Below are 13,202 nucleotides of genomic sequence, written 5' to 3'. Positions count from 1 at the left end.
CTTCCAGAAAAGAAATACTGTCCCTATGCTTTTATATCTATGTTCATATAATAACATAGTTTAAAATGGCCATAAAGACAGGATAGCTTTCTTCTAGACATTAAAACTAAGACAGCCAAGAGAGAACTGCAAAATTTTCAGGCAATTTCACGTGGCTGACCACAGCCAAATCCATTACTGCTTTGCCCTCATGGAACTTCCTCCCCTGCAGTCAATGAATCTTAACAATATGTATAAATTAATCCACCACTCAGATCTAAAATTTCCAGTTTACTAGCCTTTCACTTCACCTGCTAAAGACATTGTGGCTAGAAATAAAGCTGCCAACTGGGTCTGATTGCTCTTTGAGAGAGGCATCTCAACACTAACACAAGAGAAGAGTGCATCGTAAGAGAGTGGAACCAAAGGGTCACTAAAATAAAGCAGTAAGTACACTTTTGTATACATAGGCAACATTTGCAGATTACTGCTATAAAAGTCATGTCAAATGTCACAGTTGAATTTTAAAGGATACTAGTTAATTCTGAAAGCAGAAAATCCATCTTGATGAAATATGATGTCACTTCTAAACTGTATTTAAAGAAAACATTGTATTTATTTGGGGAAATTTCTCCCTGTGTGAAGTTTTATTAAAGAATTTAGCTGCACTTAGCTGATTTAATTTTTGGACTGATCACCTTACTACATCAGGATTTATTATGATTTTCATAAGTGTATCAAGAAATACACACCATTATCCTCAACATAAGTATCACCATATTATTTCAATGGAGTCCATAGTCAAAGTGAGTGCAAATGAAAATTATTTTTCATTCTTACTAAGGGCAGAAATATGGTACAACTGAAATAGGACTTACATCAATTCCTGATAATAAAACATGTACAAAATAGCACTGAAAAACATTCACTGTATAATACAGTCCTTTTGAGTAATACGTTTTAGAAGCATTTTGCTATCTTTTGTATATATATGGGAAAGCCATTGCATTACAAAGTTATCGGAAAACTCAATGCAGTACTGCTGCTAGCACTGTAAAGATAAAAAGTCATTTTACAATGTTGGTCTTGGCTAACTCTTCTATAAAATCCTTCTAAAAAAGATTGTAACAAGATTGTCACAATTCCAGGCACTTTTGCCAAGAGTCTTTCTTCTGCGATTTTCAACACATAGTAGCGGAAGAACTCCTGTTTGTCATGACAGGCTGTCCTCTCAACTGTCATGAAGAAATGCTAGATTGTGGATGAGTAGCAGCCACACCTAGGAAAAGGATAAAGCAAACCCTAAATTCTCAGCACCATGAGAATTGCTCAGCTATTTTAGGGTTTCTAAACTTCACCAACACACAAAAATTGGGGCTTGCAGAAAAATAGTACATACAGAAATTAAACACACATTATGTTAAAGCATCATACTTTTCCCAAATATACCTCTTTGTTTAACAGAGAAAATAACATTTTGGGAGCGATTTCCACAAGCAAGATGAAAATGAAAGAAGATCGGAGTGAAGATTATCTGATACCTTAGGTTACATTATTCGTGCATTCTGCTTCTGAAATAAAGAGATTGGGTACTGAACTACATTTTGCACACCTGAAATATTTTATAATTAATTACTTACCTTCACAGAGTTTCTGCTTTATAACTTCTTTAATTCTTGATATTGCAATATAATCTTCAACATAAAATACATAAGTTGATGAAGGCTTGTTGGCAATAGCTTTAAGTTCATCCTCCTCAATTTCTGAGCCAACACCAATAGCAAACAAAGTGATTTTATTTTTTCTTGCTTCTGCTGCTACATCTTTGACTTCATCTTGAGACTTTCCATCAGTGAGAACAACTGCTATTTTTGTTAAAAATCTTGAAGATTTTGCAAAAAGATGGTCAAAGGCAAACTGAATAGCTCTTCCTGTTCTTGTATTTCCCCCCAAGTAGTGTATGGACTCCATTTCCCTGATGAGATTCTCAGTGGATTCATGAGTTCCAAGAGGTATTTCAAGTACAGGGTAATCGCTGTACTGGACAACTCCAACTTGAATAAATTTTGGCCCTATGTCAAAATTTCTTGTAATATTGACAAGCCAGCTTTTGATTATTTCGAAGTTTTCTGGGCCAACACTGTAAGAGCCATCTAAGATAAAAACTAAATCTGCTGGAGCAGTTCTGCAACCTAACAAAAAAAAAACCAAAAGTCAAACAAATATTTTAATGAACCCTTCTACTTTTTTTCTTCCACCGGAAATAGTTTTCATATCAATTACTGTTAGCATTAGAATCTATACTGACAAATATATTTCATTTTTTAAAAAATCGGCTGAGTTTTCCAGACAACACAAGATTGTGTCTGTAAGCCACACGATCCAACTTGGTATCTGAAAACGATACCATTTTCTGTTTTATACATTATTACCAGAAATTACTATTAAAAAATCTGGAATTCAGTTCCTTAGCTGGCAATCGCATTTCATACAATCAGCAAAGAGGAATACATTTTGGGGTTTTTTCCATATCTCTTTGTCTGCAAAAATGATAAACATAAAACCTCATTTTTGCTAGCAAAGCAAGTGCATTGCAGACAAAGGTTATAGTCTCGACACTCCAGAATTCAGCAGTAATAGCCAATCCTTTTACAAATACATTTTGATTGACTTCTGACACTGCTGTATGGCACTTACAGAACAAGTTACTATAAAATCAATTGAATGTTGCTGGTACCATATTCTGATTTTAATAGAATCAAAATATTCAGTGAATTATCTCAATCTCCAGAATATAAGATCACGTAAGCATGCAACACATACAACGTAACTGCATAAGGACTCAGGTATAGATTCAGCTTTACTAGCTATAGTCACTTATAAATGGAGCTTTTAGACTAAATTCCCAACTACAGGCCATGGACTGACACAAGCATTTCTATAGGACAGTCCTATTCACCTTATATGCACATCCTCATATGGAGAGCATAACCCTCTAGAGGAGAGAATCACCTTCCATCGACTGTGAAAGGATCTCAGTTAGATAATTGACACATGAGATGGCCAAAACCAGCAGAGATTATTCTGATCCCACGGCACACAGGGTCGTGGGGGTTGCTGCGTGTTACTGTGCTTCCTGTTCTGTGGAAGGCTGCAGCTCCACCACAGGAAGGAGGGCTCTACCTTGTCCTGCTATCTGCCTATGGACACTTCTGGTCAGGTCAGCATTTTTCCTTCCTTGAAAGCAAGTGCCCACAGTCTGTCTACTGGAGAGATGCTTTTGCAATGGTGGTGGTGGGGAAGAGAAAAGGTAATTAGGAGAAGGAGCATGGAGCGAGCAAAGTGTGTCACTCTGTGGTCCACAGATATGAATCACAGAGTAATTTCGGTTGCAGGGATGATGGACTCTGCTGAAAGCAGGTTCAGCTTACAGCAGGTAGACTGGAAAAAATATATCTTTCTAGAGACCAAAAAGAATTTTATGGAGTTTGTTGTTACATACTGAAAATTGCTAGATTGAGAGCAAAACTGGAGTGAAAAGACCTACCCTGAAAGTTATCATTGTGGCCAGGGGAAATTTTTCCACACACTTTTTATTCAGCCACTTTACCATTCAAAAAGGCACCCTGCTTTAACTTTTTCTTTACCATAAACCAGATTTAGAGTATAAAACTTGGTTTGATGGGGTTCGAGATGCTGCTTTGAAGAATATGCAAGAAGGTCTGTCCAAAACCTGGGGTTATCTCAGCTTCCTCTCATAGAACCTCTATTTTTCTTATTTAGTTTCTCACATAACATTAAGCTATTCAAAATATGACTTAGGAAGAAATGAAAATATAAATACGCATGACACAAGTTTAAAGCTTTACAGTTCTATCTGCCCCCCTTGGGTATTTACAAAACACAAAAAGAAATTAAGTATTCCTTTCCTTAACGAGAATAAAGATATTTAAGTTACTTATAATTTCCTGCATTTTCACCAGGAAAATTATACTGGAAAAAAATCACCATCAACAGAAGTGCATGTGGCCTGAAATTGGATAAAATAAATTCAAGGCATGCTTTGAAGTTGCCCTTATCTGAAATATAAAAATTAAGACTTACTTGCTCTTGTTTCCCCATCTTCAGCTGAGATGTAATCATGAAGTAGCAGAATTAATAGCGTCTGAAAAAATTTTACAATCTGTGCCATGTGTATTCTATTTTCAAAGTCTTGAGATTAAACTAGATGGGGAAGAAATGAAAATACAGTGTTATATTACAAAACAAACCCAAGCTTCTGTGTTTTAAAACCTGTGCATGATGAACTTTGAATCAAATCTGCAAGCCCAGATGCGAGGCCAGCCTGCAATGGACCACAGACCCAAAAAATGTCAGTCAGGCACATAAGCTCAAAATTGAGATTCTAAACTCAGCAGCACCCACCACCTTTTCTATGGAAGCTCAGTTTTCAGCGAAGTATATTTATACATCGCTCCTGCTAAGTACATACATAAGTAGGTTGTATTCCCCATCCCAGTCACACTTGTCCAACCGCTATTCCACTCTGCAGCCATTATCCAAATACTTGACAGCTACTGTTCCAAAATATGGCAAGTGATTATGTATAAGATACTGGTGGGGAGACGCTGCTTCAGTCTCAACTCACGCACCTGTCTACTTCAGGGAGTCTGGGACACTTCCCACTCCTCTGTCCCAGGGCTGAGACTGTCACCAAGGGTCAGGGTCTCAGCGAGCCCCAGACCTCTCCCAGAAAAGCCAAGCCCTGCAGATTACATAATTATATGCATTTTCAATTTCTGATTTTTAACTCCGTTTGTCTCCTTTATTATCATGGTCTCTGAATTATGTCCCCTAAAGGGTCCTGAACCAAGTTTGCTTTGGTATCATGTTGCTGTCATAAATATTATTTACAAATTTACTTAAATTAAGCCATATTTATTACTTATGTTTATTGCAAAAAAAAAAGCATTATAATGGGACAAGATACATTTTTGGAGTACTGTATTAGAGATCCATTAATTTCAAGACTCTGAAAAAGAAAAAAAATATACTGAATCTCTTTTGTATTCTGTCTTCTTATCCTCCAGTGCAAAATGCAAATTTTCTAACTACATTTTATTCTCCATTACAAAACATGAACACCCTGACAGAAAAAGGGAGAATTAACTGCTGGTTTGAGTAAGTGCATGCACTGGTGACTGAAAACTGGCACAGGTTTCCCAGGGAGACTGTGGAGCCTCCATCCCTGGAGATACTCAGAAGCCTTGTGGACATAGCCCTTGGCAACTGGCTTTAGGATTTGGACCAGATGACCTCCAGAGGTCCCTTTCAACCTCAACCATTTTGTGATCCTTTGACTTCTACTAAACTATGTGAAGTGGTACTTGTTCATCTAAGCAGAGGTTTCCTCAATCAAATGTAATGAATGTAACAGAGGACAGAATTTTACAATAATTTATATCTATCTTTGCATATTTTAACAGAAACTTTTTTCCCAATTGAGATATTTGGTTTGCATTCAGATCAACATTGTGTTTGTGCTGCCTAGTAACCGGCCAACCAACCTATTGCTTTTAAATTTTCCCATATTTATGGGAAGATCTGTAACCCATAAAAAAAAGCTAAATTCAGGACAAATTTTCAGTAGCAGCTCAGGGTCAATTCATTGCACTACCCTTCAACGTCACTGAATTAAGTATTTTACATCTAGCTACAAGACTAATTATTCATCTTTACAGGCTTTGCTTTGTCAGTCATGTTAGTCTTTATCTATTACATGTTAGTTTATCTCTAACAGTCTTGCTGCTTTTTTCAGCCCATTTCCTGGAATTGAAATGCCTTCCTTGAATAAGGCCAAGACTCCTTTCCTTTTCATGTTTTTTTCTTCTAGTCATAAACCTTTACTTATGCCCACACCAAAACAGTCTACACACACAAAGGTCAAATATAAATGAAAATATTTATTACACAACAAAATTAAAATTTAATATATGGGGGGGGTGGGTGAAAACTATGCGTATTTTTCCTTTTTATATTGCTAATCTTTAATTCTGAACTCTTCAGGGTAGACAAGGTGTCCACCACGCTACCATTAATAAGGTATTGGCACATGTTCTGAAACTTCTGTAGTGCTGGAAAATACTGTTCTCCAAAAATAACAGCAAAACACAATTCAGCATGCCTATTGCAAGTGTCTCTTAGGAGAATAAATAAGTAAATGGAAATAAGTAACCATTTCCTTTACCAAGACTAGTCAAGGGAGCAAACCAAAGAGATTGCCATTTAATCACTACAACATACTGAGCAGCAATCAAGCAGCCAGTAAACTGTTTATCTGCAACAAAATTCTACAGTAATTAAACACAGATCTTACTCTCAAAAGATGTATATACCTAGCGTAATGTGTTCAGGAAAAATGACACGGGAAAAAGGGATTACAGAGTTGTGGGGTCAAGACAGTAACTAGAGAGGTAGCAATTTCAATGTCAGGTTTCTTTCTGGTAGATTCATTATCTGTATTTGCCAGACAGAAGATGTGCCACAAAATCAGTAACCTGATTCACCCTGGCTTTTCAGTCAGCTGCTTTGCTTTTTCCGCTGCTTATAAAGCACTCATTCCATTAAGACAAAAAAAAAACACAACCAAAAATATCTCCACAACCTCAAGAAATGCACAACAGTAAATTTCCAGGAAATGATACTCCTACCTAATATAATCTCTCAAAGTTAATAGTGCAAAAATATAATTACATTATTAAACATCACTTCCAGATTACAGGTAATTGCAAGGTAACACCATACTTTATTATTATACTACCTTGTGTCAGAATGGGTGAGAAACGACATGAAGCACTTTGGAGTCTATGGGATAGGACGTAAGATGCACTGTTCCAATGATCCTACACAAATACTGGGATGTCAACTTCATTTAAATAGATTAAGTGGCAGTTTCTTGTCCCAGCCTTTTGAAAAAGGATCTGTTTAAACTATGAAATTAAGTGTGTAAGTAATAAGCACGTAATATATGAAAAAATCTTACCATAGTAGAAGTGGATAATTTACACTGATTATTTCAGACTTGATGGTTTGCAAGATTCATCATTTCAGCCTTTTCCATGGCAAATGTTTACTGAAGGGTAAAACACATCTCTCACAAGGCCAAATTGAGCAATACCAAAAAAGAACATATGAAATTAAATCTATGTGGGAATTTAAATAGCAGGTAATTAAAGAAGGACAACGGCATTCTTTGAGAATATCAGAAGAATGTCAGCCTGTAACTGGAAAAGAAGACAGGGTACTGTACAGAGAGCTGACATACATCAGAAAACCACAATGCTGGCCCCAACAAACTATGAATTCCTATAGACTCCTCTCACCAACAGCCCCAAAAGAGAAAGGTTGAAAAAAATGATAAGGAATGGTTGTGAAAAAGACAACTGAGGAAAATATCACAACAGTACACTAACTAATTTTTGGTGTTTGTTATTGCTGTGGTTGTCTAAACGGTTATTTCTGTAAAATCCACAGAATTTATGTAAAAGGAAAATAAAACCCAAGCAACTTAGTGACTTCACTGTATCAGTCTTCACTAACAAGATTACAGGGACTGCTACCATTAACATCACACCTCTTTTTTTGAAAACAAAACAGCAGACTAAATCTACAAAATTATATTAACAACACTCTCCCTGCACAAAACTTGTATGTGCTGTATGCCGTAAGCACAGGCATTTCAGGTCAGGCAGGGACACAGGGATCCCGCTCTCTGGTGCAGCTCTCCTTTCACCAACCCCTGCAGAAACCATTACAGTCTTCCTTAAACTGCACCACCCCCTTTCACCTCTGCTCACCCTTCTGCTAACATTTATCCACTGGTACCTCCAGGGATGAGCTCCCCAGATCAGTAGGAATGACAGAAGCTACAGGGAAGAGGAAGATGCTGAGAGCTGGCTGGGTGGGAAGGGGAGAGCAGGATGCTGCAAGGAAGCCATGTGCCTCCAAGGAAGGAGGGGCTCAACAGAAACACTACCGACTTCACTGACTTCACCGTTGGAGAGGTACATGTGACAGCACTTACTGGCTGTCCTGCAGAGTGCAAGGAGCCTGGTTTAGGAGCCGAAGCGAAAGGTCGTCTCAAAACCACAGCAAAGAGGAGATGAGGGGTGTTACAGGGGAACTATTAGTGAGGAAAGGAAAACTCACAGGATCATAGAATCATTTGGGTTGGAAGAGACCCTAAAGATCAACTAGTTCCAACTCCCTGCCATGGGCAGGGACACCTTCCACTAGACCAGGTTGCTCACAGTCCCATCCATTCCCTGGGCAACCTGTTCCAGTGCCTTACCACACCCCTCACAGTAAAGAAATCATAGGGATATGCTATGCTGTCTGCACTCATACACCCAGCAGGGATGCGCTGTCCTCTGCATTTTTCAGTTTTGTGTTCTCCTATCATTAATTTGCATTCATCTCATCTATGCATATATTTTAAACAATGGCATACCCCTCACATGACCCCACTGATCAGCTGGCATCAAGCTGTCTTAAACCTCTGCAAAACAGGAGTCCAAACAGAAAAAAGGTAGAACAAGAAAGAAACATTTGCAAGTTCCTCCTGGCCCCAGCCCCACTGACCCAACCCGAGAGAACTGCCATTCACCATGCAGCCCTGGCCTCGCAGGAGGCGCATATCTAAATCCACTCTCACTCCACCAGTAAAAGAAATAATACTGGAAATACTGTCACAAGCTATCAGGCATCAGTGTGTGGGGGCACAGGAGGGAATTACAGGACAAGAATCATACATATCTCATTTCCATTCTTTACTACTGAATGCTACAGCAGTCTTCAGTGTACATCTTTAATCTTGAAAGACATTAAAGTAACGAAACTCACGTCAGAGCAAGATTTCTTTTGGTGAAAACCATGCTCCAACTTATATTTTTTAAAAAGAATCAGTAAAATAATTGGCAAAACAAGCTTATCTGATTTGCAGTATCAAATTGTATTCCCTCAATGGACCAATTTTTCCATATATTTATGAGTCCTTCTGCATTTCATTTACAGCAAAGCCTGAAAAATATGAGATACAGAACTTGAGAACTTCATTATAACAATAAAGCCAAATAACTATTCAGTAGTCCAAAATGGACTTATTAATAGAAACCAAAATTAAAAGGATAAACCCAAGACTTAAGCAACCATCCAATGAGGATTTCAGGAATTATGCAGTGTTCAATTTATCTGAAAGAAAATAATAATATAGCACTGGACTTTTAACAGTCAAAAGAGATGCCAAACCAACAACTCCAAAGACCAAACTGCTCAGTCTTGACGATATAGTAATTATAGCACAGGCAACAGAAATGTACTTGAAATTACAGAAAATATTTGCCCAAGTGCCTTATTGCTACCATGGAGAGACCACTGTTAATATCAGCCCAGGACCTCCCCGTTGGCATCACCAAAAGCCAAAATTCATCACTGCTGATCATGTCCTTTCTATCTCCAGTTTTTTTTAAGAGAAACAGAGAAAGCTGTCTCTGTAAGTTCTCACTGCTTTCTTCTCTGCCCTTGAGAGCTCTGCTGGCGCCTACAAGAAGTCAGGGTCCTTGTGCCAAACTTCTGCTGCTGGAGCTGCAGGATCTGGGTCTGATTGTGCAGGGAAGCACTAAGGGATAGTAAATCTGTCCCAGCACCACACAGGCAGAGGGACACGGGATTTATGCTTGCTCCTAATGACTGCATCTGCAAACAGTAGCCAGGGCTCAATGATCCTTATGGGTTGGGTCCCTTTTAACTTGAGATATTCTATAAATCTATGACATTATGTTAAGCTATGTGAAAAGTAAAATAAATAAAAAACTCAGAAAATAATATTTTAAATAAAACTTTTACACCCTGTATTTTTGCAAGTTAATTGTTGTGAGTAGTTTGTGGTTTTACCAGATGTAACCAGGAAAATAAATTTATCAAACTGCCTTCCCATCTCTCAGTTAAACCAAAACACTTTTAGTATACGGAAGGTCATTGAAGATAAATCCATACAGGGTTACTAAATAAATACACAGATGTTGCATCCAGCTTAAGTAAAGGGCTGCGGACTGACGGAGTATTAGTGGAGAAATAGCGTATGTGATACTGTATTTTTCAAGGCATTCCCCATGGCTATTTCATTTTTCCACCTTAAATGGGACAGTTCACTTCATGCACAGGCTTTGCAATTCTGGTGATGCACAGGGTGGCAGGAGCAAGGTTTTGGCTATCTCCCAACTCCACAAAACTGTTTAAATTAAAACTGCAAGAGCCTATCAGACATTAACTGATACAGGATACTGGGCTGGGTGGACCTTTAGTGTGACTCATTATGGGCATTCTTCTGCTCTTCGGTGTATGCTTTTTATCTTGTTCTTTTACATGTTACTGATAGCAAAGGGGATGTTTAGAATGAATGGGAACAGTCCTCTGGGGTAAAATGATCTATCTTGCACAGAGGGCTCCCAAACAGCTTACAAAAAGACCTCTACTCTGAGCGCCTAAAATGAAGAGTTGTGGAGTACACCACATACATTTGAGCACTTTTGAGACTTGTATCAAGACTCAGACAAGCTTCTGTGCATCTCACAGTAAATGAAAGGTAAAACCATAGCATGCTGCTAAGCATCAGCCCCTGAACCATGACCCACAGGGCAGCAGTGTAACACCCTGTTCTCCACCAAAGCAGAGTTATCAGAGTATTATTTCTTCACCAAAGGCAGGAGAGAAAGCAGCTACAATAAACCTTGGCTGCATCAGCCCATGCCCTATGTGTGCATGGTCAGAGACAGCTAAATCACAGTCTCTCCAATGCACATTCAGTTTTTGTGACATATAGGAAGAAAACTCAGTGAAGTTTGGAAATTGGTGACGTAGTGACTCACCTTCATGCTGTATAATTTTAGGCAGCTTTATCCAATTGCACAGTTCCTGCAACATATTTCTTGCTTTCTTCTGGGTGCTGCAATTTTGCTGTGCAGCAGCATTTGCATGGACAGGGCCACTGAAAACCTCCGACTGTGATGGAAATTGAACAGTGGACATGTGGTACAGCCATTACTGAAACCAACAGCCTCTACTCCATTTTTGAATGAATTCAAGGCTGCCAGTGTGTTAGAGATGGCAAAGGCATGCAACTCCCAGAAGAGCTCTGCTACACAGAAGTGCACATAGGTTCAAATGACAGCACTTCTTATATGCATGCACAGCAGAAGAATTTCACATCAAAATTAAGTTTCCAGTACTTAGGAAACGTAGGTGCTTAAGCAGTTTGAGCAGTATTTCTACTTTGCATATAAGATGCCTAAAAGCATCACCTTCTATATCTCAAAGGTGGTTTACTGATGCTGCCTTTCTACATCCAGCTTTCAAGTGCCTAGATAAGTAGATAACTTTACTTTTCCCAGGAATACTGTCTGAAGAAACTTTCCATTTAGAGCAATTTGGAATCTTCCAGAATCAAAAATAGTTGCTCTGCAGTGCAGTTTTTTCTCTATTCAAGCTGGGGAATGGAGAGAGAGGGAGAGAGATTTTCCTCTCTCTGAAAATCCTGGCTTCTTTGCTGCATGAAGATTTCTTGCTGAAGAACTACACTAAAGACATATACTGAAAGGAGGAATTCCTTCCTTCACTTCTTCCCATTCCAGTTACAGCCTAAGAAGGAAGCCGGGAAGGGTATGATCTTAACCTTTTCCAGCATTCCAAGAAAATAACGAGACTAAAAGTTACATATCTACTATCTTGCCTTCCAAGTATAAATTAACACTTCTCTCATATTACCTCACTGTATAAACATCTCTTAATTCAACTATAGATCATTAGGTTTGACCTACAAAGGAACAAATATTAAAACATTACAAAAATAATGATTGAAAGGACATAATGGAGAATCTTTGTATTTCCAAAACTTATGCAACACTACAGAAACTGTACAGCAAGAGAAAAGCAACCCTGAAAATCCTGATTTATTTGCATTAAATAATGTGGAAAAGTAATGCAATATTACATCACCTTTTTATATTTGTTCTCTCTGTTCTCAAAATTAATGGGTTTTGCAAATAAAATGTTAGGACAATTTATCCCTAACTCTACCTTATACTACCAGTTCTAAGCATCCAAAAAGTCTGTAAGGTTACTCCAAGTCAGTTACTTTTATTAAGTAATACAACTGAATCTGTATTTATTTCCACTTGGATTTCAGTACCATTCTGCATTCATGTTTTCCCCATATTGTTCCTCCTCATTTATTTTTCTTGGTGGGCCCAACTGATGAGGTGGTTATGCTTGCAAACATTTAAAAGAATAACAGCATTTCCTAGGAAGGGTGAGGCTGTGAACACATCATTAATTTAGTCTCAGTTTACACATACATGTACGTACATAAATGCAAGTTTGTATATAGATAGATAAAATCTCCTACAGCGATGAATACAATACTATTCCACATACTATTTCTATTTCTACGTTGGAATGAACCATTTTGGCACAATCACCAGTATAATTACATTCATACCAGAAGTGTTCTACAACATTAAATGTATGATTACAGAGTAGTTCAGATGAGTTTTTATTAAGAGGGGTCAAGAAAGAAAATCATGTGTTTAAGTTACACATATTGCAAATTTCTTTTTTTTACTTTTTTTTTATAGTTACTCCTAGTGCAACAAGAATGAAAAGTAGTTGTAAAATGGTTCCATTCTGGCTAAGCAGTATCTGTACCCAGCCTGTCTAAGAATACATGGCTAGACAAAGTACACAGTTTGAGACAGTTTATATCCTAACCCTGGAATCGAGCAGAAACATGGCCTGGACTCCCTAAAAAGAAAAGGCTAATGGGGCTTTTGCTTGGGCCCTCCTCCCCTCTGCTGTCTTTCTTTTTACAACAGTGGCAAAGGTAAGAGGCACAGCTTTGTTTCTCCTCCCTCTAAAAGTCTAAAAGCCTACCTGATAGGCAGACTGAAAAACAGATCTCCAGACAGCTGGAGAAACACACGAAAGAAGTGAGGAGAGATGCAGGCAAAGACCTATTGCAGTTGAATAAGAAGTATATCAAGTCCACAGCTGCAACAATGGGAGCTGTGCAGTGTCAACAGCAAAGTGACCTGGGTTAGCTGAAGGTGAATGTCCAAGCGCCTACAGAAAGTAAATGAACATTGGAGACCTCAGAGAAACAGTAGCATCAC

The 13,202-nt window shown here is 38.2% G+C and overlaps 1 protein-coding gene across 1 annotated transcript in view; it reads right to left on the bottom strand.

Annotated features, from left to right (window-relative positions):
- Positions 1–13,202, bottom strand: part of COL21A1 (collagen type XXI alpha 1 chain) — a 113,924-nt gene that overhangs the window by 79,837 nt on the left and 20,885 nt on the right. The window contains exons 2-3 of the mRNA XM_040599398.1: positions 4,084–4,203; positions 1,620–2,171 (exon numbers count right to left, since the gene is read on the bottom strand). Coding sequence (XP_040455332.1) covers positions 1,620–2,171; positions 4,084–4,171 — 640 coding nt within the window. The 5' untranslated portion in view covers positions 4,172–4,203. The remainder of the gene's footprint in view (positions 1–1,619; positions 2,172–4,083; positions 4,204–13,202) is intronic.

This window comes from Falco naumanni, chromosome 6, assembly GCF_017639655.2.
Source record: "Falco naumanni isolate bFalNau1 chromosome 6, bFalNau1.pat, whole genome shotgun sequence".
Lineage (NCBI taxonomy): Eukaryota > Metazoa > Chordata > Aves > Falconiformes > Falconidae > Falco > Falco naumanni.
This window is presented reverse-complemented; position numbering and strand designations above follow the sequence as displayed.